Genomic DNA, 26794 nt, shown 5'->3' with positions numbered 1-26794 from the left:
GACCTGTAGTTGCCATCTTACCAAGATTCTTAATAAATCGAAGAGGCCTGGAGTCATGTTTTAAGTCCTTGTGCCGAGAACCGCCGCTGCTGTCCCTGCTGCTCCAGCACCAGCAGCCATCTGAGCACCATCTTGGCTGCCCAGTTAATTTTCCCTCTTACTTTCCAGGTCCTGAGTTCAGAATTTTTAGACCTATAGAAGCACTTACGATCAGGGAAGCAGTCACCTTTCATGATAAGGTTCCTCACATGTCCAGCACACGCACTCAGTTCCTTGGGAGCCAGCGCACCCTGGGCCTTGAGGTCAACTGTCATGACACCTGATTTATATATTTGAGATGGGGTCTCACTATGTGGCTCAGACTAGAACTCTGTGAAGACCAAACTGGCTTGCCTCACAGTCTTGCCTCTGCCTCTTTGGCATATCCTTCTGGTCTGTTGTACCAGAACCTGCTTCTTTTGTTTTGTTTTGTTTGTTCTAAATTATCAATTAAAAAAGAACTGTATGTTAGATGTATATAGGGTTATGTGTTTTTTATTTCGGTTTTGTAAAAATCTAGAAGAAACTTAATGGTTATTTCTCTCTGGGCAGAAAGATTGAGAACCAATAGAGTGCTTTTTTTTAAAACTACTTGTATTGTGTTTACATATTTATATATTTTAAAAGTTATTTATGTGTAATTTTAAAAGTATGTGCCTAGACTGGAGAGGTGGCTTAGCGGCTAAGAGCACTGACTACTCTTGCAAAGGACCTGGATTCGATTCCCAGCACCCACATGACAACTACAAACCGTTAACTCCAGTTCCAGGGGGATCCGAAGCCCTCTTCTGACCTTCGCGGCATTGGATAACACAGGTGTACTCATATACATGCAGGCAATACACTCGTACACATAAAATAAAAATCATAAATAAAATATTTTAAAAAAATATGTGCCTAGTCAGTTATTTTATAATCTGTGATTTGAATATACCAACAGTATCTAATTTGTAGGATTTTGAGAATTATGTACCTCTCATTTTAAAATATTTTTAGTTTTATTTTCCACAGATATTTTAGATAAGTAAAACTAAGGCTTATGTTGATTATTAGATAAAAGCTAGAGGAAGCTGCCATTTTGGACTAAGTCTCTCCTCTAGGCCTCAGTGGACTCCAATCAAAGTCCAGCTGAACTGTTTATCTGACTTCCCCAGAAAGAAAGCAAAGATTAAAGAGATGGTGGAGAACTTTCCCAGAGCTTCCAGTCTTAATTGGCATCATAATGAAGCTCCTTTGGTGTTAATGGCTTTACAAAAAACAGTAACATAAAGTAATGTGCTATTAAACAGAAATTTTGTGTTGTTCTGTTTCCCTGTCCCCCATTTACAAGGGAAGTAACTTTGAAAACACGAATCTACTTGCTTTTTGTTTCTCTCTTCAGCCCTCTGTCAGTCAACCAACCCCTCTGCTTGACTCACTGAACTCTATTTGATGGAATGGAGTGTTACTCTGTGCTAGAGTCAAAAAGACAGTTAAGGTCTTTCAAGTGTAATTTTGTCCTTTGACAGGGTCTAAAGGAGCAGTTTAAAAGGGGCTCTGCAGTGACCTTGTTGTACTTGTGAGAATTGTTTTTGGAATCCAGATCTGGGGTTGAGGGTTTTAGGGATAAGTCTTTTCATTGTCCCTGTCACCTGCATCACTGGCTTGCTTGCTGCCTGTGCTACAGCTAAACCAATGCTTAACCCTCTTATGCTTTCCCTTTTAAAATTTTTTATTTGCTACTTTCCTTCTTTCTTGGTTTAAATAGTCTGCCCTTTCTGTGTTTACCATTATTGAGTTAATAGGTACATGCCAAATGTTATATAACTTTTCCTAGGGAGGCACAAACAAAGATCTATTCACCCCAGACAGGGCACTGAGGCAGTGGAAACAGTTGCACACCATAAGTCTAGCTTAGTGAACCAGTGAGTTTGCATTTACAGGAGTATGGGTGAGGATTTGCTTGCAGGAACATGGATAACCCAGATACCTGCATTTCTGAACCCCTATCTAGCACAGGCGAGGAACACAGGGAGGCTGCATTTCTGGGACTCCCTAAATAATCTGCAGGCAGCTCAGTAATTCTTGTCCGTAGCAGTGCTCACTGTTCATCTGACCTTGGGAAGAGAGGCCTTGTGAATCTTGTAAGCTTTAGGACCCTCCTGAGCCTTGTGAGTTGTGTGTGCTTTTGTTTCAGTTCAGTTATGTTTGTGCCTTATGAGGGACACAGAGGGAATAGTAACTCAACATCAAATCACACAATGTAAATTCAGTTGTAAATCACCATTGACTACTTAGTTTGCAGTTAAACAGCTTTCAAAGATAGGAGTATACATCGGTTCTTCTTTGGAAGATAGTTTGTCATGTTTAAGATGTGTTAACAAAAAGAATGATTCCACTTTAAAGAGTGGGAAAGTTTATTTTGAACCAAACAGGAGTTACTGTGGCCTCGTTACTATGAGAGTGACATTGAGCCTAAAAGTGACTCGAACATTTATTTATAGGAGCAGCAGGCAGGGGCCTAAGCAGAGCTGTGCCTCTCTGCCTTAGCAGGTTCAGCTTTAGGGTTGGTGAAAGGTAGAGATCCACTAAGCTTAAGGGTGCATTCTGAGAACTTCTATCTATTAATTAGAATACAAAGTCAAGAAGAAAAATCGGTTACCTTGGCTATTTGAGAGCCTAGAATTGCCCAGGATAATTTTGCATTTGACCTGAAGCATTCCATTTCTCCACAAAAATGGTATGCTGCTCAGCCAAAGTCACCAGTGTGTAGGTGCCTCAGTATAGATGTAGCTTCTTCAGGTAACTTCATTACAAATGCATGTACTACTTGCCCCAGTAATTTCTCTGCTAGAAATTTATCCTAAAGATTTAAATATATGCAGAAATGTAAGACAGTGTGCTGGATGGCTTTAGTGTCAACTTGACACACCCGGGTTGAGGGAGCCTCAGTTGGGGAATTGCCTCTATTGGATTGGCCTGTGGCCGTGTCTGTGGGGCATTTTCTTGATTGTTGAGTGATGTGGAAGGGAGCAGCCCACTGTGGGTGGTGCCACTGCTGGGCAGGTGGGCCTGTGTTGGATAAGAGTGCAAGCTGAGTAGGGGCCAGGGGAGCAAGCCAAGTAAGCAGTGTTCCTCCGTGGCCTGTGCTCCAGCTCCTGCCTCCAGGGTCCTGCACTGTGTTCCTGCCTTGGGCTCCCTGATGAACTGTGACCTGGGAGATGTAAGACAAATAAAGCCTTTCCTCCCAAAGTTAGTAGTGGTCAGAGTGTTTTGTCACAGCAACGGAGAAACAAACTAAGACAGATGGCGTTCAAGAAAAAAATGAAAAAGGAGTTTGATTGGGAGAGCACCTTTATTATGGTTTTCTGTTGTTTGCTTTTTCGCCAGTATTTAGATTATGACCACGTACTACCATGCCCAGCTTAATTTTGTTTTCTTCCTGCTGTTCACTTTTTCCTTTACCTTATATAGGTTGGACACCCAAAATCCAGAATGTTCTACCGTTTCATCAGTATGACAGAGTTCCAGATTTAGAACACTTTAGATTTTAGGTGTTCACATTAGAGACGATCAGCTAGTAAAGTCCTAGGAAATGTACCAAAATCCAAGAACTGCTTGAGTCTGAAACACTTTGCTTCCCAGACATTGTGTATTCCCAACCTATATAGATTCCTCTTTTTATATTAAAGAGACGTTGTGGAAAGGGCTTTCTTACCACTGGTGGCCCAGTATCTGCAGATTCTTATTCCTGATGAACTTTTCTGTCTATATTTTTTCTCAGTAGTGCTAACAATAAACTTCTTTGGTTGCTCAGCTTGAGATTATGTAACAGTGGGTAACCTTAACTAACCTGTTGGTACCCGAGTCCATTTCTGATGGTAGACTTGCTATGATTTTACTGAGTATATGCGTTTTCCTGTTGCATGCACACACATCCATATAATAAAGTCCTGTTTTCTTTATTCATCTAATCACACATTCTTTAACCCTTACTTGATATTCTCATCCTTCACCACAAGTCCTTACCTCTTGGCCACCTGTCTTTGTTCCCACACTTGTGCACATAGCTATAGCATATATTTGTGTCTATGTATTGCACACTAACATAAACATGGATTTTTTGACTGCAATTTTTTTATACCCACTCACAAAACTTAAGTTACATTTTATTTTCTTAGAATTACATTATGCAACTCCCACAAAGTTACCTGAAATTTTCTTCATTTATTCTTTAATGATTGCATTGTTAAGTCAAAGTATTTTATAGTTTATTTAACCATTCTTGTACAGGTTGAAACAAGTCTTTGAGGAGACAAGCTAGGGATACATGTAACTCCTTGGTAGGGTACCCACACATGAGGCCCTGGATTCAGTCCCCAGTACACCAAAATAATAATAATGAAATGAGGAAATGAATAAGCAAATAACTGAGTAAACGAGAAATTGAAGCATAGTTGGAACTGAACATCTCTGACACACTTAGGCACAATCACTTTCAACTCTGTGCAGTGGATTCTTGAGTAGAATTGTAAATGGAAGTATGTATTTTCTGAGATTTCTTTCTGAGTGGTTTTTGTAAGTTAGATCAGGTACCTCTGAAAGGTCATTTTCTTTTTCACAAAAGTGTTAGCACATTGTTAGTATCTATTTCCCTAATGTCTAGTATTTTATAATCTTTCATATTTGTTCCTTCTGTACATGTCAGATATTTTACCTGATTTGTTTAGGGTTTTTTGTTTTTGTTTTTTTTAATTTTTATGTCTTGGTGTTTCTAGTTTTTGTTAGCAGTGTGTGTAGAAGGTATTTGTTGCAGGGTGTGTTGCTGGGGTTTATTTTTTTACCTTTGTCTTTATAGTACATTTTTTATGTTATGTTTTATATAATGTAAGAAGAAATGTTTTTCCTTTGCCTGGGAAATGCAATCAGCAGTATTTTCAGTAGATTTTCTTTGTACTTTACATCTTTTTTAAGGGCAGGGTTTTTTTTAATCAGCTGGAAGATTAACTACAGGAACTTCATTAATGCTGCAATTTGCAATATGTAAATATGCAGAGTTTCTAACTTTGCTATGTACATTCCACATGTATCATTAGTCACTGTTAAGCACTTTGATCTTACTTAAAATAATTAAATGCTAAATGTATATTCTAATGTGAATCTTTCATATCAATATTTTTACTAATTAATTTTTATCTAATTTCTAATCTTAATCTAGAATTTGTGGCTATAGTTGCCTCTAAAGATTATGGCTTGAAACTGATAATAAATTCGATCTTTGTGATCTTTGGTTCTTAAATCTAGCTAGATTGCATTTTACTGTAAAAGATGACTTCATTCATGTTATTCCACTTTAGAATCACTTTATACATGTGCACAAATAATTTTACATAATTCCCAAATGTGATCATCTGGAGTATCAGCATTTTTTAGGAGCTGTGTGAGTGAGTGTGTGTGTGTGTGTGTGTGTGTGTGTGTGTGTGTGTGTGTGTGCGCGCGCGCACGCGTGCGCATGCGTGCTTGTATGCATGTGCACACCCCTACATGTTTGAATCGAAACAAGTGAACATGTCTCAATAGTGAATCAAACAAAAAAGAAATCAGAAGATTCCATTACTAATGTGCACTGTATTTAGTCAACTAAATACAAAGGGGTATTTATCTTTTTAAAAATAAATTTTAGATTTTTAAATTTTATGTGTATGAGTGTTTGCCTACATGCATGTATCTGCACTACTTGTGTGGAATGCCCTTGGAGGCCAGAAGAGGGCATTGGATCCTCTGGAACTGGAGTTACAGATGGCTGTTAGCCACCATGTGGTTCTGGAAACCAAACCCAGGTTCTCTAGAAGAGCAGCCAGTGCACTTAACTGCTGAGCCATGTTTCTTGCCCTGGCATTTCTTTTTTTTTTTTTTGATCTTTTTGAAACAGGGTCTCCCTGTAGCCCCAGCTGGCCTGGAACTCACTACGTAGACTAGCCTGGCTTTGAACTCACAGAGATCCACCTGCCTCTGCCTCCCAAGTGTTAGGACCACAGGCGTGCGCCACCACGCCCAGCAGCAGGTATTTCTTTTCTTTTCTTTTTTTTTTTTTTTTTTTGGTCTTTTTGAGACGGTCTCCCTGTAGCCCCAGCCGGCCTGGATTCACTATGGAGACCAGGCTGACCTCAACTCACAGAGATCCACCTGCCTCTGCCTCCCGAGTGCTGGGATTAAAGGCGTTTTAAGTTGGTGATAATAGCTCCTACCACTGTTAGTTTGTAAAGTGCTTCATCTCTCCTATTTAACATCTTTAGTAGCTCTGAAGTGTTATATGCTACTCTGTTCATAGATGTGGGAGTTGAGACCTAGCAGAATTAAGCCAGTTTAGATTATATAAGCAACAAAAGAAGCATTCCATCTAGAAAGAGGCCCAGAATTTGCCCTGCAGATAAAGCGAGTACACTGATACTATTAGGAGGACAGTAGTTGAAAGCTGGGGGGTGAAGCTCGGTGTAGAGTGCTTGCTTAGATACAGGAGAGCCCAGGTTCAATCTCCAGTTTTGCTTTGTTTTAGTTTGTGTTTTAAAGGTTATCTGAATGTTAGTTTAAATCTGCTTCTGTGGCTGGTTCCTGGCAACAAATTTTATGATGCTCATTGCTTTTATTTGTTTTTTTGTTTGTTTGTTTTTTATTTATTTATTTATTTATTTATTGGTCTTTTTGAGACAGGGTCTCCCTGTAGCTCCAGCTGTCCTGGAACTCACTATGTAGACCAGGCTGGCCTTGAACTCACAGAGATCTGCCTGCCTCTGCCTCCCGAGTAAAGGGAATCATTTGGAAAGCTATGAATATCTTTTTTCCAGTTTTCTAAATTTTACTCAAATTCAGTGTTTGATTTCACTATTATAAAATAATTTTGCATAAAATGATAACTTACTGTTAACTCTGAGTATCCTTAAGTTACATAATTAAACTTTTTGTTCAATACTGGGTGACATAAATGTTTCTCAATTTTCTGTGTTTATTCTACAGAATGGTAAATAACGCTGACTGTCTCTGAAAAGGATATTGATCCACCTCATGTAAAGTATGCTCAGTTCCTTTCCAGTGGTGTAAGTATTTAATTCCTCTCAACTTTCATCCTGTCCATCACCTTAATAAAGTCAAGAAATGATAGGGGTTATGATTCATATTTGAATATTTTTATTTATTTTATGTGTATGAATGTATTGCCTGCATGTAGATAAGTACACCTTTGTCATGCAGTGCTCATGGAGGACAGAAGAGGCCATCAGATCCGCTGGAACTGGAGTTATGGACAGTTGTTAGCTGCTATGTGGGTGCTGGGATTTGAACCCGGGTCTTCTGCAAAAACAACCAGTGTTCTTAACCACTGAGCCATCTCTCCAGCCCCATTTATTTCTTTTATAATATTTTCTTACTTATTTTATGTGTATGAGTGTATTGCCTATGTGTGTGTGTAAATCCACCTGTGTCATGCAATGACCACGGAGATCAGAAGAAGGCATTGGATCCCTTGGAACTGGAGTTACAAACAGTTGTTAGTCATCATGTGGGTGCTGGGAATCGAACCCAGGTTCTCTGCAAGAGCAGCCAGTGCTCTTTAACCACTGAGCCATCTCTCCAGCCTTACATTCATTTCTTTATTGGGAGGAGGGTTATGTACATGTGCCAGAGCATGTGTGTGGAGGTTAGAAGATAATTTGGTGGGAGTTGGCACTTCCCTTCTACATGTAGGCATTGGGTATTTAACTAGGTCACCAGGCTTGGTGGCAAGGACCTTTACCTTCTGAGCTATCTTGCCAGCCCAAGAACAAAGAATTTTTTAGAAAAAGACTTTAATGGTTAATTTTTTAAAACCATTTTTACTTTCAGCTTTGTATTTTGACATCAATTTTTCATTTAAACAAAACAATATTTAAAGGTTTATTTGTGTGCGTGTGCGCATGCTCATGAATGTGCAGATGCCTGCAGAGACCAGAGGTGTCAGATTCCTCCCTGGTGGTGAAATTATGGTTTGGATCTGCCTGGCATGGGTGCTAGGAACCAAACTTGGATCCTTTGTAAGGGCAGTATGCACATTTAGCCACTAAGCCATTTCCCCAGCCCCATATTTATTTGAGCTTGTGAGGTAGAAGCCAACTGTTAGAGGAGCTGGTGTTGGAGTCTTTGTTACAGACAGAATATGAGAAGTGTTTTGTCTTTGTGCCTTGTGTGCAAACTCCCAACACCTTAGCCAACACTCTTTACCTTCTGGGGATGATAATGCAGTTAAGCCTATTAGCTAAAGTTGTTTCTAGCTGTTCCTGGAGTCAGGCAGAAATACAAATTGAGATGGTGGTATTATCTTGAGAATGTTCTTGTGCTGAGATATGAACTGTAACCACCAGTTCATATTAAATAGGCCTCTGAATAAAAGTATTCCGGGAATTTCAGATACTAGAGAGGATAAAGTATCTATTAGCTCATTAAGTGCATCTTTAGCGTCTAGTACAAAGTGCCTTTAGCATAAGTATTTTCTAAAAATTGGTGGAGTCTGTTTCACTTAAATTCCATTTTGGTGACAGTTCTATAACCTAATAAGTAGACATTAACATTGGTTTTCTCTTTATTATTTATGGTTTACTTTTGGGGTCTATCACGTTGTCCCCTGTCCCTGCCCATTGATTCTGTGATCTGAAAAGTCTGGGATAGATCCAAATGATGACAGGAAGTAGATCCAGATGACAGGAAGTGCTGCCTGACTGCTCAGTAGCTGCGTCTGGGGCAGTCTGTCTCGGCCTTGCCCTCCCTGCTGCTTTGTTCTTCTCTTTTCTCCCTTTACTGAGACTGAGCTCTCACTAGAGTCTCAGATGGCCAGGAGCTTGCTGTATGCTGCAGGATGGCCTGGGACTAGCAACCATCCTGCCTCAACCTCCTGAGTCCTGGGATTATAGGTGTGTGCCACCATGCCTGGTTCTTCCATAGCAAATGTTTATCTCTCTCTACAAACTTGCATGTTTTTAACTTGGATTTTTCTTGTCTGTGTTGGAAATGAAGAGATGATCAAAGTATGATCTCACAAATCACACAGGTTATTGACAAAAAAAGAGATTCGCCCCCTCTGAGGTTCACAGTTATTTTTTGTTTCTTTCTTTGTTTGAGTCAAGATCTCATGTAGCCTTTGCTGCCGTGAAACTTGCTTTGTGGTCAAGGATAACCTTGAACTCCTAATCCTCCTGCCTCAGTCTCCCAAGTTCTGGGATTATAGTCATGTGTCCCCACACCCAACAAAGTTCACAGTTCTTGAGAAGGAATTGAATAGCATGAAGGGATGTCACAGGGAGTGTGCTTGATGGATGTGGTTGATGTATTTTAAGCACAAGTAACTTCCAAAACTCTTGAAGTCTCATTGCTCAGTTAATGTAGAATTGACTTCTGTGGGAAGTTCGTCTGTGATTGGGGCGCAACCTTCCAGGAGTGAACTTTAGTTGACCACCACAGCCGATCTATTGAAGTCTTGAAGAGAGGAAGGCACATAGTGGTCACGTTGCTTGGCTCTAAGCAGGACTTCTGTATCATCCCCTCTGAAGCCCAGGAAGCATCACAGAAGAGGAGGTGGAGGACAGTGGGAGCCAAAAGATAGGGAGCAGTGCAGTGGGGTGCTGTCTTCAGAGTGTGCTGTGACTGCTGCAGGCATGAACACATGGAAGGCAGGGTGTTACATACAAGAGTGGTATTGTCTAATTAAAAGTTAATTCAAAATAGAAAGTAAAACATTAAAAAAATCTATTAACAAATAAAAATAGCAATAAGTTTGGTTTGTTTGTTTGTTTGTTTTACAAAGGTTGTTTGATGCTGGAGGACAGAGCTGGTGTTTGCGGGTGAAACTTCAAAACTCTGAGGCCTGTCCTAGCCTGAGCTCTCAAAGTGTGTCAAGCTCTTTAGTTTATATGTATGTTGAAGGCCAGTAGGTGTAGTCAGTATCTTACTATGGGGTCTGTTGAGATGTAATGCGACATTCTTAAAGAAAGGAGAATTCTGAAATGGAGAGGTATTGATTCCAAATTCTTGCATTGAGGGGCTTGATAAGACTTCATATTCTCTGGCTGTGTATACCTTTAATCCCAGCACTGGGGCAGGAAGGCAGAGGGACTGTGTATTTGATGTCATTTTTAGCTGTGTGGCAAGCAAAGAACTTAACACTTTGAGAAGAAAGGGAGTCGCTCTAAGAATCTGTATTTGGGATGATAGACGTCAGGGTCTACGGTGGAAGGGAGACACACTGGTTTCTTATCAGAGAAAATGTATGTCATTGATGTGTTTGGAATCACTTCAAAGCTACATAACAGATTTCTTTTTCAAATGTGCATAAAATGGTTACAATTTTTTAAAATATTTTATTTGTTATTTTTATTTTATATATATGAGAGTTATGCCTGCATGTATGTAAGTGCACCCGTGTCATGCAGTGCCCGTGGAGGACAGAAGAGGCTGTCAGATCCCCTGGAACTGGAGTTATGGACAGTTGTTAGCTGCCATGTTGATGCTAGGATTCAAACCCGGGAGTTCTGCAAGAACAGTCAGTGTTCTTAACTGCTGAGCCATCTCTCCAGCCCCAAAATGGTTACAAGTTTAAAGAACTCAATCAGTGGTAATTTTAAAACTGCTGAAGTGTGATTGACATACTGGAACATCATATTTCTCTCAATCTTTTCATTGTGCTGGGGGTGGGGGGCTTGTTGTTAACCCCAGCACTGGGGATGCAGATACAGGCAGATCTCTGTGAGATCGAGGCCAGCCTGGTCTACCTGGTGAGTTCCAGCCAGTGAGATTACAGGGAGACCTTGTGTCAAAAAACAAACAAAGCTCCTTTTATCATAGTCATAGACTGTTAGGCTTGAGTCTGTTCGTCTAGTGATTTAAATTATAGAATCATTTTTACTCACTATGAAGCTCAGTTTCCAATAAAATATCTTTTATTTTTATTTGTCATTTTCTTGTTTTAAAATTGCCAGTCCTTTAATGGTAGTCATAATGGAGACAGGGCAGTGTGTGCATATGGTAAGAAGGGCCCGGTCCATCTGGTTGATGAGTATGGTGCTGGCCTCTAGAATCTAGATCCTTCTACAGGGAGTGCCACAGATGCTAAACAAAAGTGATTTTGCCTAGCCATTCTTGATAAGAAAGATAAAAAGAGCAGACTGCAACTAGAGGGCTTAATTACTCATAAAATCTTATTAGCTATTGATGCTCTACAATTAAGGTCATAATGTGCTTTTTGCCCCCATGATTTCAATGTTAGTCATTTCTGAATGCTTTAGCCTCTTCTTTTGTACGCATTTGTGGAATATAGTTTATAACACTACGTACTGGTCCTCTCGGCTTATCCAAGGAATGTTTTAGATATTATTGCAAAATACAATTAATGTCTCATGATATAATGTGCTCTTGCAATATCAACTTATGAACCCAGCCATAATTCCTGAACTGAATTGTTCTTTTATGTTGTAAACTTTGTGTTATTGCATTGTCAAAACTCTCACAGTATTTTCAACTATTATTATCTGAGTCTGCATTCAAATTAGTAATTTAAACCAAAAACCATTCCTTATTGAGCGAGCGATCTTTATGCATGAGGAAAGTAATTTAGCTCTTATGTGTCATCTTTGTTACAAAAAAGGATTGCTGATATCATGGATCTAGATGACCTTTATAGGTCATTTCCTGCCAGAATTTTATGATGTGCTTACAGTGGATAAATTATGAGGAATACAAATTGAAAATGTTGGCAGAGCGTGGTGGCGCATGGCTGTAGTCCCAGTACTTGGGGGGCAGAGGCAGACAGATCTGTGTGAGTTCGAGGCCAGCCTGGTCTACATAGTGAGTTCCAGGACAGCTGGGGCTATGGGGAGACCCTGTTTCAAAAAGACCAAAAAAAAGACAAAAACAAAAAACAACAAATTGAAAATGTTGTTTTATCCCTTCATTTATACTAATGCAATTGGAATAGCATTTTCAGTATCCAAGCAAGCTTCTGTTCTTGGTGTTTTCTCAATGAAATGCTGCATCTTAGTGTAGTATGCCTGGTGTGACACCCACTCAAGAGCCCTGCCATTCCTTACAGTTACAGTCGCCCACTCCAGTCCAGCAGCTGCAGGTCTATCTAGCTCTGGCTGTCTTTGCAGTAGGGGCTTTGCCTGGTACAAGTTGCAGACACCCCAGTGAAACAAGGGAAAGTGTACAGGGAGCATATTGTTCCATGTAAGTCCAGAGGAGCAGAGTGCAGTAGCTGAGGAGTGATGCTGCCCTGCGTCCCCGTTCTCAGCGCTTGCTGGCCTGTCTGTTTCATTCTCGAACTAGCTAGCTGCTTCTCTGTGTGAGGAAGTCACCAGAACATCTTCCGTAGCTCAGCAGTTAGTCACTGTCTTACCACAGTCTAGCTGGGAAAGTATGAAGAGAGCCAAGTCTAGACTCCTGCACGCAGCTTGTTCACCAGAAGTTGGTAGTTATGAGTGGCTGCCCAAGAGCACGTGCTTAGACACGATTGGCTGTTCTGGGCAGTCAAAGTCCTAAGTGAGTCCTGTTTCTCCCTTGTGACTTTGGAATGAAAGTGTTTTCCAATTGTAGTAAACCCTAAATGATATGAAGTATTGTATTATTTCAGATACTGTGCATGCAACTTTTTGGTAATAGACAATCCTGTTTCAAACAGAGACGTTTGAATAACTGTATATGACTATCTACTCTGATTAAACAGGTTAAGAAAATATGATTGATTTTTCACCTATATAATAAGATAATTCTTAAAGTTACATATCTAAAATAAGAAGTTTATGAAGTGCTTTGATTGGATGGGAACTGAAGATCCCAAAACAGGTCTTTTATTTTCAAAAGAAAATAATTATGACTAGAAGCTGGAATTTGTCAATCCAGTAATTAAGGATAAATTATTTGTACTGGCAGCTACTTAAAATCAAATTGGGCTAAAGACATGGCTCATTGGATAAGAGTGCATACTGTTCCTACACAGGACCCAAGGTCATTTTCCAGCATCTAGTGGCTCACAACTGCTTGTAACTCTAGCTCCAGGCAATCCGATGCACTCCTGACCTCATTGGACACCCCCACACATGTGAACATACTTTCACATAGACACACACATACATACACATAAAGTAAATCTTTTAAAAATTATTAAAAAGTTTTCTGGGATTAATATATAATCACCAAGTGCTCCATAAAGTGAATAAAAGGTTGAGGATTTAAAGAGAACAGAAACTGAACTCTGTCTCTCATAAGCCATTAAGAAAGTAAGTGTTCACATAGCTTTTTCCAGAAAGTTTACATTTGGGACTGGAGAGATGGCTCAGTGGTTAAGAGCAACGTACTCATACACATAAAATAAAAATAATAAATAACATTCTTAATAAAGAAGCTTTACATTTAGGTATAATACAGTACCGAAGAGCACACATCAGTAGTTTCTGGCTTTGGTGAATTTCCCAGGGGATGTTGTGTATAAGGATCACAAAGCTCAGACACAGAGCATTGCCAGCCCTATCAAATTTCATACTGATAGGTTGTGTTAAGCAAGGGGTATAGATCTTTTGAAAAACTGGACAGGAACCAAAAGAAGTCAGGTGCTGTGGTCAAAAGTTTCCTCTCCCAGTCAAATAGTAATAAATTATAGAAAGAAGCTAAAGAGAGAGCTAGCTGAATGCAGTTGTACTAATCTGGGGAGGCGATGCAGGCCCGTACATCCTAGCACCTGAGGCAGATATAAGGGTGTTCAGCAGTTGGAGGCAAGCCTAGGCCACACTGCAAGATCCTGTCAAAAAAGAACCAAATTTTTCAAAAAGGAAGAAGGAAGGAAGGATAGACCAGATTGGAACTCGCCCATTGAAATGGTAAAGGTGTGGAGTCACCCTGCAGTGAAGCACTCAGTAATGAAAAGGAACAGATTTCTGAGATACTTCACCATTGAATCTCAGAAAAACCTAAGTTTAATTAAAGAAATTTTACACAAATGAATAAATGGAGAGTAAATACAAGATTGTAGAGCAGGCAAAACTAGTCTATGGTGGGGGAATGACTGTTGTTTCCCTCTTAGGAAGAAGAGGGAAGGGCTGAGCAGTGCCTGAGGGAAGGACACAGCGTCTGTGTCTTCATACAGCTTTTGGCTTCACAGATTCCAAAAGCTCATAGAAAGTATAAGATCTATATACTTTTATATGTATCCTTCAAAAATAAAAAAGAACACTTTGAGCAAATACTAATCTGTAGTTAATCACATGTCCACTGAAGTTTTTAGAGGAAAATGTACAAATGTCTGTAACAGGTTTCTGAAGTCCATCCAAATGCAGCAAATTGGGCGATGGATTGACAGAGGAACGAGCATAATGATGCAAGTGTTGTGAAAAGGGAATGCTCGATCTAGGCGGCTAGTACATTTATTTTCATCTTTTCATATTTAAAACATCTTCAACTCTTAACATTTTGGAGGAGGAACCTAGGCAATCAAGAAGGAATATCAGGGCTGGAGAGGTGGCTCAGAGGTTAAGAGTACTTACTGTTTAAAGCCGGGCATGGCCTTTAGTTCTTGCAGAGGCAGAGGGATCTCTGTGAAAGTTCAAAAAAAAAAAGAGTACTTACTGTTAATCATTAAGACCAGAGTTCAAATCCCAGCACCCACATCAGATGTCTTACAAACCCTGTAATTCTAGCTCCAAGGGATCCGTGCCCCCCCCACGCACATGTGCACATATACACACATAAAAAAAGAAGGCATATCATGTCATGAAAATAGAAAGGTCTTTTTCTTATGGATAGCTTGTCACAAAAAAATGAGTGTTGTAAGAAAGACCCTCTCTCTCTCTCTCTCTCTCTCTCTCTCTCTCTCTCTCTCTCTCTCTCTCTCTCTCTCTCTCACACACACACACACACACACACACACACACACACACACAGGTGTAGGGCCCATGGATACAGATGGCCCATAGCACATTAGTTTGGGTTGGGTTCACACAGTGTGTGAGTGGAAGGAGGGAGGAAAGGAGAGAAATAGAGAACAATTGAGATTGATTCTAAGACAGGGGGCACTCACTTTGTAGCCCAGGCTAGCCCTGAATTCACAGTCCTCCTGCCTCTGCCTCCCACATACAAGGTTTATAGGCATCTTCTACGATGCCTGGCTTGGTTTTTAAACTAGAGATTTTTAGAATAAAAATTCTAGATTTCTGCTTTTTATTTTATTTTTATGTGTATGAGTGTATTGCCTACATGTATGTGAGTGCACCCGTGTCGTGCAATGCCACAGAGGTCAGAAAAGGGCTTTGGATTCCCCTGGAACTGGAGTTAAGGACAATCCGCAGCTGCCATGTGGTTGCTGAGAATCGAACCCGGGTCCTCTGCAAGAGCACTCGGTGCTCTTAACCTCTGAGCCATCTCTCTAATCCCTGATTTCTGAAAAAACAAAGTGGAATATAGACTCCAGATGTAAATCCATTGTCACATGTAAGGTGAACTGAAGATGCTATTTCAGATGAGAAGTAGATATGGTTTCGTTATGACATTTTCATTCACATTCACCCCCTGCTACCCTGCCCTACCCATTCTCCCTGCCTCTTTCTGGTTCTCACCAAATAGCCTCCCACCTGCCTTAATGTCACACATGCACAGACATACAAAGACAAGCACGCACATGCAGCGCTACATGTAAGGAAACACATGTTATTCGGTCTTCCCCCAATTACCCTCTCTAGCCTCTCCCCCCAACTTTAGAACTCTTTGTCCCCCTGTAATGCTTTTTCTACTCTCATAGGCTTTATGTTTATGTTTAAATAGATTCTGCTAAAAGGAAACAAGTTACTTCTTTTTCTGAGTACCACGATGATCGCCATTTCTAGCATTTTCCTAAAAATGACATAGTTTCATTTTTATGCCTGAATAAAGCTCCTTTATATTTTAAATATAAAGATATAAAGTTCTTCATCCATTCCTCTGTTGACGTGCATCTAGAGCAGGCTGGCCTAGTCTCACAGAGATCCACCTGCCTCTGCCTCCTGAGTGCTGGGATTAAAGACTTTCGAAAACCACCTTGCCTACTTTAGAACTGGGTGTTTTAAAAAATATTTTATCTTTATTGTATGTTTTGGTTCCATGTATGTAAGTGCACCATGTGTGTGCACTGCAGTAGAGGCCAGAGGATGGCATTGGATCCTCTGGAACTGGAGTTTCTGATGGTGTTGTCATCTGGGTGCTAGGAACCACACCTGGGTCCTCTGCAAGAGTAGCCAGTGTTTTTAACCATGGAGCTGTCTCTCCAGCCCCAAATGAGAACTGTTTTGTATGACTGGTTTTAACTCAAGACTTAATGGAGTATGATAACCTGTATCCTGAATCTGTTGATGCTGAGAACCCACACTATATTGAAAAGTATAGTGATGTATGCTATTGGAGTCAGTGACACATAGGCCTCTGCCATGATTATTTTATACTTCGTATTTAGATTTTTTGTTTCCTTTGCAGTACTTGGGATTAAACATTGGGTCTGCTTTACCCATGCTAGCCAAGCTCCCAACCATTAAGCTCACTTTTTACTTTTCATTTTGAGAGAGCCTCTGAGTTGTCCAAGATGGCTTTAAATTCAGTCTTTGCCCCCAGGCAGGCCTTGAAAGTTGTAATCTTTGTGCCATCAGGCCTGGCTTTAAACTTTTTGTAAGATACAAAAGTATTCTAATCCTTAGTTTCTTTAACTAGTTCATAACAATATTAAAATGAAATAAGTAATGTCTACTACAGAGAATTGTTGTATAGATTAGGTAAGATTAAATTATATGAAATTTTTAACCCTGTTTCTGGGAAGTGACTGTTCAGTTAAATTTTAGAACAGAGGTATGAAGAAAGTTCAGGGAATTGACCTAGAGCACATTTGCCTTTAGTGGATAGGAAGATCTCTTAGCCTCTGTTTCTCTTAGCAAATACTTACTGCATGTTTGCTCTATAATATACTATTGAGAGACTCAAGTGTGCCTTGCTCGGCAGGGATCCTCACTTTTGTGAAGGATGGCGATACCAACTGGCAACAGAGTTTTGGACCCTGGGACTTGTGTCTTTACAACAAGCTGTTTATTAGAGAATTCAGAGGGTTTTTATACATTACAAATAAGTGGCAGTCACGTGGGGTTCGGCAGTCGCTTACAAAGATTTAGGGTACAAAGAAACAGGGCATATAGCCTGATAATTGTTGCCAGCAGGATGCTTAAACTTTTATTCAAGGTTACCAATGCCTGTCCAGTAATTTATTGGCCACAATGTTTTCTTTCTTAGGACTAAAAGCATGGCAAACTTTTAACTTTTAGCTCAGGAGTAAACCTTTAACCTGGCTTAATCTCTTAGCTAATGATAGCTGAGTTATTTGTTCAGGACAGGGAGATGAGCTGTTGACCAAGACACTTTCCCACAGAGCAGGAACCTGCACTTTTGAACTGGCCACTTTTCTTCCTGCTAGTCTCGAAAGTGTTCTGTAGGACAGGGATTATCAGAGCTACTGTTTTTAGCACCCCTCCCTTTAGCAAAGAATGCAGCCTGGACTTAAAAAGTTTTAGGCTCATCTCTCCCTAGGGTGTGCCTGGTTTACTACAGTATGCATCGTGTTTGGGACCAGAGCAATATAAATTAAAATAGAGGTGGTTACTACTTTTAAAAGAATCTTGAATTCAAAAGTCAGGGTTTAAAAAAAAATTGTTTGTATTTTATATGTATGAGTGTTTTGCCTGCATGTATGTAAGTGTACTTGCAACCTGTAATACCTACAGGGGCCAGAGAGGGCAATGGCTCCCCCAGAACTGGAGTCTAGAAGGTCATTAGCTATCGTGTTGGTGCTAGGAAACAAACCTGGGTCCCCTACAAGACCAGCCTGTGCTCTTAATTGCTGAGCCATCTCACCAGCCCCTTGTCTGTTTTATTTTGGGGTATTTTTTTTGTTTTTTGTTTTGTTTTTTTGTGATTTGAGAAAGTGTCTCACCGTACCCCTGCTGACCTCAAACTCAGAGAAATCTGCCTGCCTCTGCCTCCCATGAGTGCTGTGATTAAAGGTGTGCACCACCATGCCTGGCTTTAATCTTTAAAATTCTTTTTTTTAAATTTTTTTTTATTATTTTTATTTTATGTGTATGGGTGTATTGCCTGCATGTAGGTAAGTACACCCATGTCGTGCAATGCCCACAGAGGTCAGAAGAGGCTGTCGATCCCCTGGTACTGGAGTTACGGACAGTTGTTAGCTACCATGTGGGTGCTGGGATTCGAACCCGGGTCTTCCGCAAAAACAACCAGTGTTCTTAACTGCTGAGCCATCTCTTTAGCCCTTAAAATTCATTTTTATTTTATTTGTATGAATGTTTTGCCTACATGTATGTAAGTGATGCCTGCGTGCAAAATGTCAGGTTTTATAAGGAAGGAAATTAAGTAGTGGCTATTTTTATTATTTGACAACTCTCTTCAACAAAATACTGTTTTTCACTCTAAGAAAATATTTTGTGTGCTGCAGTGCCTGGTCCTCCCTTTTTTTTTCATGGGTGCTGGAGAATGAACTTAGGTCCCCTTCATTACACAAGTAATTTCCTGACTGAGCCATCTGTCCAGCCCCTGTCCTTTTATTTTCAATGAAATGAGTCAGTGTAGTGATAATGCATCTTCTCCCAAGGATTCTTGATGATGAAATGTTCCTTGTCATTTGTCAATAAAGAGACTTCTTTTTTTATTCCCCACCCCCACCCCCCAACCAGTTTGCTGGAAACCATGTCTCACTATACAGATGAACCCAGATTTACCATAGAACAGATAGATCTACTTCAACGTCTTCGGCGTACTGGAATGACTAAACATGAAATTCTTCATGCCTTGGAAACTTTGGACCGACTTGATCAAGAGCATAATGACAAGTTTGGAAGGAGGTCCAGCTACGGGGGAAGTTCATATGGGAACAGCACCAACAATGTTCCTGCATCTTCCTCAACAGCTACAGCTTCCACACAGACCCAGCACTCGGGGATGTCCCCATCACCTAGCAACAGTTATGATACCTCCCCACAGCCTTGCACTACCAATCAAAATGGCAGGGAGAGCAATGAGCGATTGTCCACATCCAATGGGAAGATATCACCATCTCGCTACCATGCCAACAGCATGGGCCAGAGGTCATACAGTTTTGAAGCCTCAGAAGAGGACCTAGATGTAGATGATAAAGTGGAAGAATTAATGAGGTTAGTTACTTTGCTTTTTCAGAATTCCTAAAAGCATCAATGTTGTAAGATGGTGTTGAGATATGAGGCTGCATTTCAGCCGCTTGCCCACATGAACAGTGATTTCTCTCCCTTCTTTGAGATGAAAGGAAAAATTGAAAGCTTGTTTTTTAAATCCGGGATTTTTCCTCTCTACTTCAGCCCTTTCCTGCGTGGTAAGCTTTTTCTATTCTCTTTATCCCTTGATTTTTAGAAGCACCGTCCTCTGTTTCAGCAGATACCTTCTAACAGAAGCTAGGGTAATCCCAATTCTTTTCTTATAAATACTTTTTCTGAGAGTTAGAAGATAAATTTCTCTTGATACAGAATATGTACATTATTCATTTTCCCTTGCAGCATTTTAGTCAATGAAACAGTTTGAACAAATCTTGGGTAAGAACTCCTATTTAAGAAGAAACATAGACACTGTTTGTGCCCTCCCTAAAAAGCTAAAGTTCTAATATGAGCAATAGATGCAACACACACATGCGCATGTACATCGTCAATTACCCAGTAAGCAGATACCTTTAACCTTCAAGAATTGCCTTCTTCAACCCAGGCAATTAACAAAGACCTGTTTTGCTTTGAAGGTAAGAGACCTGTGTTTTCCATTGTACACACCAGGACTGAGAACTTCCCTTAGTATATAGTATGGACTTAATATGTTGAATGATGTTTGGCCTATACCTTAAACAATCTCCTCAGTTTTGAAATATTAGAATTTTGGGCCTGTGAGATACCTCAGTGGGTAAAGGTGCTTGCTGCCTGACAACCTGAGTTTGATCCCTGGCACCAACATGGTGGAAGGAAAGAACCACCTCTCGTGTTTTGTCCTTTAAGTACATGCACACCATGGCACAGGTGTGCCCCCACACATAAACATATACACACACTAAGAAAAAAGAAATCTCAAGTACTTTTACATGAAAAAGATTTTATAGCTTGTAGAAGAATAGTGATTTAATTGTATTTAAAGTTAAGGAAACAGTGAAAGTTACTAGGTAAGGCAAGACTTTTAGTCTTCAGTTTGAGAAGAATGTAAACTGGGTGTGGTCTCTCATGACTATAATCCCAGAATTTGGGAGGCTGAGGCAGAAGGATTGCCATGAAACAAAAGTGACTTATGGGGAAGCTTTGCCTATAGAGAGTTTGAAAATCACCAAAAGAAAAACAACCCCAACGAACCAGTCCATGGCAGAAACAGTAAGCGCTCAGCCATGGCGGTAACAGTGCGTGTTTGGAGGCAGTGCACATGCTCCAAGCCTTTACTTCTTTGCTAAATGGTTTGTTTCTTTTAGATGGAGTGGGGGAACTTAAAGGTCTTTAGAAACAGCACTGAAGTCAAGGTGCACTGTTGGGAAGGGCGAGAGCCTGCAGATAAACTAGTTACAGTAGATGACAAAGTTGTAGATTTGTCGGAAATAAAAATAAGATATATAATTATGAGTTATAACTCTTCCTAAAGATTTTATAGCTTGTAGAAGAATAGTGATTTAATAGTGCTGTGTGGAGATCCTTCCCGCACACCACAGTGGGGAGGTAGCCTTTAGACAAAGGAACTCTCTGAGCTGCTTTTCAGGGTAGAGTTTAATATGTAGAATTCTGGGGTACCTGGCCTATTGTATCTAGATTCCAGTGGAATATCTGTAATCATAGTATTCCACGCAGCCGCAAGTCAGCGTTGACAAGCTTTAGCACTCACAAATGCAAGAGGTCCGCTTAGGTTTTCGTTCATTTGCACCTGTTAAAGAGGAAAGCCCAAACTCTCCTGTTGCTTCAGTGTTTTTGTCCTAGGATTGAACCCTAGGCTTCATCTGTGATAAGCATGTGCTGTGCCACTGAGTCCCATCCCCAGCCATAGCTCTTCTTCTGACAGCTACCATGTAAAGCCTAAAAAGGGGGACCCATCAGACAAGTAAGTTACTTTACTCACTAAAATTTAATGAGTTTATAATTATCTAGACTAGAGATTATATACTAAAATTTATTTTCAAATGCTAGCTTCTTTTCTTTGGACACATTCACTTAGGTCCGATTCTGCACATAATTCTGTGTTTTCTTTTTGTGCTCTTGTTGCATGACTGGGACACCATCTTTTTCTCTTTCTCTGGTCCTTGCTCAGAACTGCTCCTTTGACGTTTAATCAAGTCTGTCCACCCCACTACTCAGGGACATCCAGGGTCCCTAGCCCTTCCTTGAGCTATCTCTCACTCCTGCCTTGCTCCTTGTGACCTCTCACCTTTCTCAGGCTTCCTTGGGACACTGAGACAAGTTTGTTCAGTGATTGTTCACATTTAGAGTCATTCCAGCCATGCTGTGAGGTTAGAGAAAATGAGAAAAAGTAATTTGCTCAAGAAAACTCGATTGTTAGACAACTGAATGCAAATTATATCCCATGTCTTTATTATTGTGTTGCTGGTGTGTGTTGCCCCTGAAATTGTTCATGCTTAGAGATTCGTAGACCTTAGGAAAGTGGTTAATCTAACTACAGGTACAGTGTGAATGGCATAATGTGCGGCCACGCTCCTCCCGTCCCCATCCCCCCCCCCCCAGGATTGGCCTTGAACTCATAGAGATCCACCTGCCTCTGCCTCCCAGGTGCTGGGATTAAAGGCCTGTGCCACCACGCCCGGCTTACTACCGAATTTTTATCTGCTGAGATATTAGAGAAAATGTCTGGACAGTAGCTCCTTCTGAGTGTTGTGTCCATCTTGTGATAGACTGCCCTTGCTGGTCACTCCACTCTGGTGCCCTGGCAGTAAGCTGCAATTTGTGGGGATCCTTGCAGGATGTGCACATGCCCAGGTATCTTCCTGCCTCCTTTGCTGTGTGTAAAATCTGCCCCCGCTTGCTCAAGTCCCCAGCCTTCGGGGCACTCAGATTTCATGCTCCAGTGAATCTACATTGGATTATATAATTTCAAGGTACATACTGGAGATTTTTGTGTTTGTAGACCTTCATCAGGTTGTTACTGTACCCTTGATCAATTTGTTGAAAAATCAGAAAGAAAGTAACTGATACTTTTTCTAAGTCTGAATTAGGATCAGAAAAGCAGCAGCAGAAGAAAGCCAAAGTGGTGTGTAAATTCTCAGGGAGTTGTTGCCTGTGGCGCTTTAGGAAGAACTCAAAGAACTCAAAGCGAAGAATGAAGATGGGTTCTGTATTAAAGGCATATTGTCAACATGTAAATATATGAATAGGAATGTGTGTCTACACCTGCCAATATAGTGAATATCAATGTTTTTCTGTGCTATTATGTATTTATTATGAAATGATTGAAGTGAGGCTTACCAGAATTACTAAACAATGTTATATACCAAGCATATTACCGTCCATCACCCAAATGCTAAATTTTGTAAGTATTTTGTCCAAAATTCTGAAAGTTTATTTCAAGTTAGCTATAGATCTAACTTAATAAAGTACAGGTTGCATATCCTTAATCTGAAAACCTGAAATCCACAATGCTTCAAAATCCAAAATTTCCTGTACATTGCCATGTCACAAGTAAAAATTCCATCACACGAAACATTCTTAGGCACAACATTATTTAAAATACCGTCTAAAGTTATACTCCGGCTATGCGTGTAAATTATGTGTGAAACATAATTGAATTTTGTATTGGGCCCTGTTCTAGTCTGCTTTCTGTTGCTGTGATAAACACCGTGACCAAAAGCAACTTGAGGTAGAGAGAGTGTGTTTCAGTTTACAGGTTACAGTCCTGGAAAACCAGGGCAGGAGCTCAGGCAGGGCAGGAACTGGAGGCAGAAAACAGAGCAGAGACTACAGAAGATGCTGCTCACTGGCATGATCCCCTGGCTTGCTCAGCTACCTTTCTTATACAGCCTGGGGATGGCACTGCCCCACAGTGGGCTGGGCCCTCCCACATCAAGAAAATGCCTCAGAAATGCCCACAGGCTAGTCTGATGGAGGTTATTCCTCTATTGAGGTTCCTTCATCTCAGGTAACTCTAGTTTGTATCAAGTTGACAAAAACCAACTCAACTCAGGCCCTATCTGACAAAACTGAAATGCTCCTGTCCCATGCATTTCAGATGAGGGGTTCTCAGCCTGTATTTACTTGCACAGATAGAATATGTATGTTCTGTAAGATGGTGATAAGGAGGTATTGACCTAGGCCCTTTCTATTACTTATGCTTATAGAACAGCTTTTCTTTAAATGTGAGCTGTTAAAATCATTCTCTGTATCTGTATAGGTAGAATGTTATGAGTATTTTTCAAGTGTAAACTATGCTGTTTGGGTAAGTATTGCTTCATCTCTGGGTGACTTTTAGGTAGCTTCCTCTAAGAGATCTAGAAAGCTGTTCAGTGCATATTAACTCAGGAAATATGAATCATCTTAAAGCATATCATTTTTAAATATGAGGCCTTTAATATTCCTCCTTCCAGAAAACAAATCAATGTCATTTTGAATCTCCATAAATAACTTTTCCATCCTGATTTGGGAAACTTAACCCTACTTGAAAATAAGAATTTAAAGCTCTTCTATAAATTATCTGGATCATGTTTTGCATTTTACAACCTTTTGTCTCCACAGATCTTTTTTTCGCTCATTTAACAAATTAAGTTTTATTGTCTGCCAACCCCATGAGGATATGGCAGAATCTTTGTTCAATGGACTTTAGGGCTAGTAGGAAAGATGAGACCTGACTAGGAGCAAGGACTATAGCAGCATATACATGGTATAATTGAAATGTTAGAGTTAGCCTAGGAAAAGAGGTCCTTCTTTTTAAGCTGTGAAGATCAGAGAGGACTTCTCTAGATAGATGACAGTTAACAGTGTGCCTTTTAAAAAGGTGAACAGAGCCGGGCATGGTGGTGCATGCCTGTGAAGTCCCAGCACTCAGGAGGCAGAGGCAGGTGGATCTCTGTGAGCTCAAGGCCAGCCTGGTCTACATAGTGAGTTCCAGGCCAGCTGGGGCTACAGGAGATCCTGTTTCAAAAACACCAAAAAAAAGAAAAGTGACCAGAAAACCAGGTGTGGTGGTGCACTTCTTGAATCCCAGCACTCAGGAGATTGAGGCAGGAAGCCTGCTTTGAGTTCAAGGCCAGCCTCAACTACATAGCAAGATCGTGCCTTTTTTTTTTTTTTAGCTTAAAAAAATTATTGAGAATTTCATACATTCATATAAGGCGTTTTGATCAAATCCACACCCACTCCCTCCCCTCCAACTCCTCCCATATCTCCTCATCACTTTTTCCTGACAACTTTGTGTACTCTTTCTTTTTTTTAAAAAAAAAAAAATAGGGCTTTTTGCTGCTCTAACATTCCTCCCTCTGAAGAGGTAAGCCTAAAATCTTTTAGGAGTTAAATAAGAGCTCCCAAATACTTTTGACATTTTTGGTCTTTAGAACAGAGTATGTTCCTAAGAGGCCCAACTTCAGAGGATGGTGTGATAAGAATGGAAGGTAGCAATTGGCTAGGCAGTTAAGGCAAAAAGACCCCAAAGAAAAGTAGCCAGTTTCTTGGCTTAAAGTCAAGATTGTGCCTTTTAAAGATAAAAGGCTGGGAGCATTAGAAGCAGGGTGTGGTGGTAGCTCATACTCTGGAGGCTGAGGCAGGAAGATCTCTAGTTCAGAGACATCCTAGGTTGCTTAGCAAAACCCTATCCAAATTTTTTTTTTAAGTTAAGTGATTTATCAAAAAGGCATTCCTTGTGAATTCTTTCTCATATGCTTTTAAAACGCAGTGGGCAGCAGTGGAAAGCCTAACATGCTGTGAAGGCAACAGCCACGAGGCTAGAACAAGAGGATTTCATCCTGCTGTGGGAGTCCCCAGATGAGTACAGTGTTAGACCCTTGAAAACAGGGGGAGGAGGAAGAGATAGGCACTTTCAGTGGTTAGATTCAAGCCATGTGGCTGCTTATGTTGGTGGTAAACAATGAAATCTGAAATGATTGGCCTTCTCTATATTTTAACTCATTAAGACTTGAGGGTCAACGCCTTGAGGTCTGTGAGATTTTATAAGGAAAGGAAGAAGAGATTCATTCTCTTTAGGGAAGATGTCAAATCTAGAGGGAGAGAGGGAGGTAAGGAGCAGAGATGAGAGAATTAGATTTGGTGTAATGAAGTTTTAACGCTAACAAACTGGTGATTTCATGAGGTAGAAGGCAATTACAGGAGAGGCAGAATGAAGGAATGGAGACTAGGCTGAAAGTTTGCAAGACAAGCTAGCCCAATTGAATGGAAGGTCCTGTGTCTCTAAGAGGAATTGGACCCAGTGAGGATGGCTGTTATAATGAAAATACCTAGTGAGCCCAAGTAGGTCCTTCACTGCTTTAAAGTACCTGCTATCAGGGGTTTACTTCCGTCTCACATAGTTACACTTGATCATTTGTTCTTTTCTTTGGATCCCATTTAATTATTTTATAAAAAATAGTAGTCAAAGTTTGTGTGGTGCTTTTATAATTTCAAAACTTTTTATTTCAGAGATATTTTGATTTATGTATTATGTGCATATATGTGTATATACTTAATATCATTCAATTTTTTTATAGTGCTTAGAGGAAATGTTTTAAAACTTTTTTTTTTCTTCAGTGCTAGAGCTAGAACCCAGGGTCCTGTGTACACTAGGCAGACATACTACCACTGAGTCCCTTAAAAACCTTGAAAATCTGGGAAGAGGAAGGGGATCAGCAGGACTGGAGAAGGGGACAAGAGAGGGTAATGAGGTGGATTTTATCAAATTATATACATGTGTGAAAGTGTCATAGTGAAACCATTTTGTGCAATTAATACACACTAATTTAAAATGAAAGCTTTTTGAAGGGGGTTAATCTTGTTTTACCTCTTGTTGAAACCTTTGTTAAGTGGTTTGTGCTGACAGGTTTTTGTCTTTCAGGGGGTAGAAGGTCTGGGAGGGAACCCAGGGTCCTCTGTTGCTGGTTAGGCAGTCCATCTTTGAACTACATTTCTAGCCTTTTTTTTTTTTTTTTTTAAGCTTATCTTTTCTTTCAAAAAAGGCTTCTGTGGTAAATCAGAAAACAATTTTGGGTGTGTATGTGTTTGTGGGTACTTTAGAAATTTGCATAGTATTTTAAAATATATTCTTGGAGCTGGTAAATTAATTGTTTAGACTTTGGGAATCCCTTCTGTCTTGCTATGGTCCTTTAATAATACTATACTGCAAGGCTGTGAATAATTCACAAACAGCTTATTTCTCTGTTGGAATAGTTGAGCCTATCCTATATGATTTAGTGTGTGCTCTAGGTGAATTTTGTTTAAAGTAAACTGTTTTAAATTTAATTTTAAATCATAGTCAAGAAAATGCCATTTGCTCATTTTCTCTTCAAAAGCACATTTTTTATTTAAGATGAAGAATTGTTCTCAAATACAGTTTCATTGTCCAAGATCATATGGTATATTAAAATGCAATACGTTATTTAAAAATTTCCAAGTTAATTTTTCATTATATCAGAAAGGAAATGATTTGATTTGTGTGCTAAAGCCACCTTAAACAGATGCTGAAGTAATCTCTTGCTCGGCTCATAACT

At 40.1% G+C, this 26794-nt stretch overlaps 1 protein-coding gene across 8 annotated transcripts in view; it reads left to right on the top strand.

Annotated features, from left to right (window-relative positions):
- Positions 1 to 26794, top strand: part of Hmbox1 (homeobox containing 1) — a 156395-nt gene that overhangs the window by 52861 nt on the left and 76740 nt on the right. For all 8 annotated transcript variants that reach the window (XM_008828114.3, XM_008828116.3, XM_029561119.1 and 5 more), the window contains exons 2-3: positions 7033 to 7112; positions 18789 to 19265. In XM_008828114.3, the coding sequence (XP_008826336.1) occupies positions 7090 to 7112; positions 18789 to 19265 (500 nt within the window). In that variant the 5' untranslated portion in view covers positions 7033 to 7089. The remainder of the gene's footprint in view (positions 1 to 7032; positions 7113 to 18788; positions 19266 to 26794) is intronic.

Source organism: Nannospalax galili, unplaced genomic scaffold, assembly GCF_000622305.1.
Source record: "Nannospalax galili isolate Female #2095 unplaced genomic scaffold, S.galili_v1.0 scaffold612, whole genome shotgun sequence".
Lineage (NCBI taxonomy): Eukaryota > Metazoa > Chordata > Mammalia > Rodentia > Spalacidae > Nannospalax > Nannospalax galili.
Note: the sequence above shows the minus strand (reverse complement) of the source record. Positions and strands in the feature narration are given on the sequence as shown.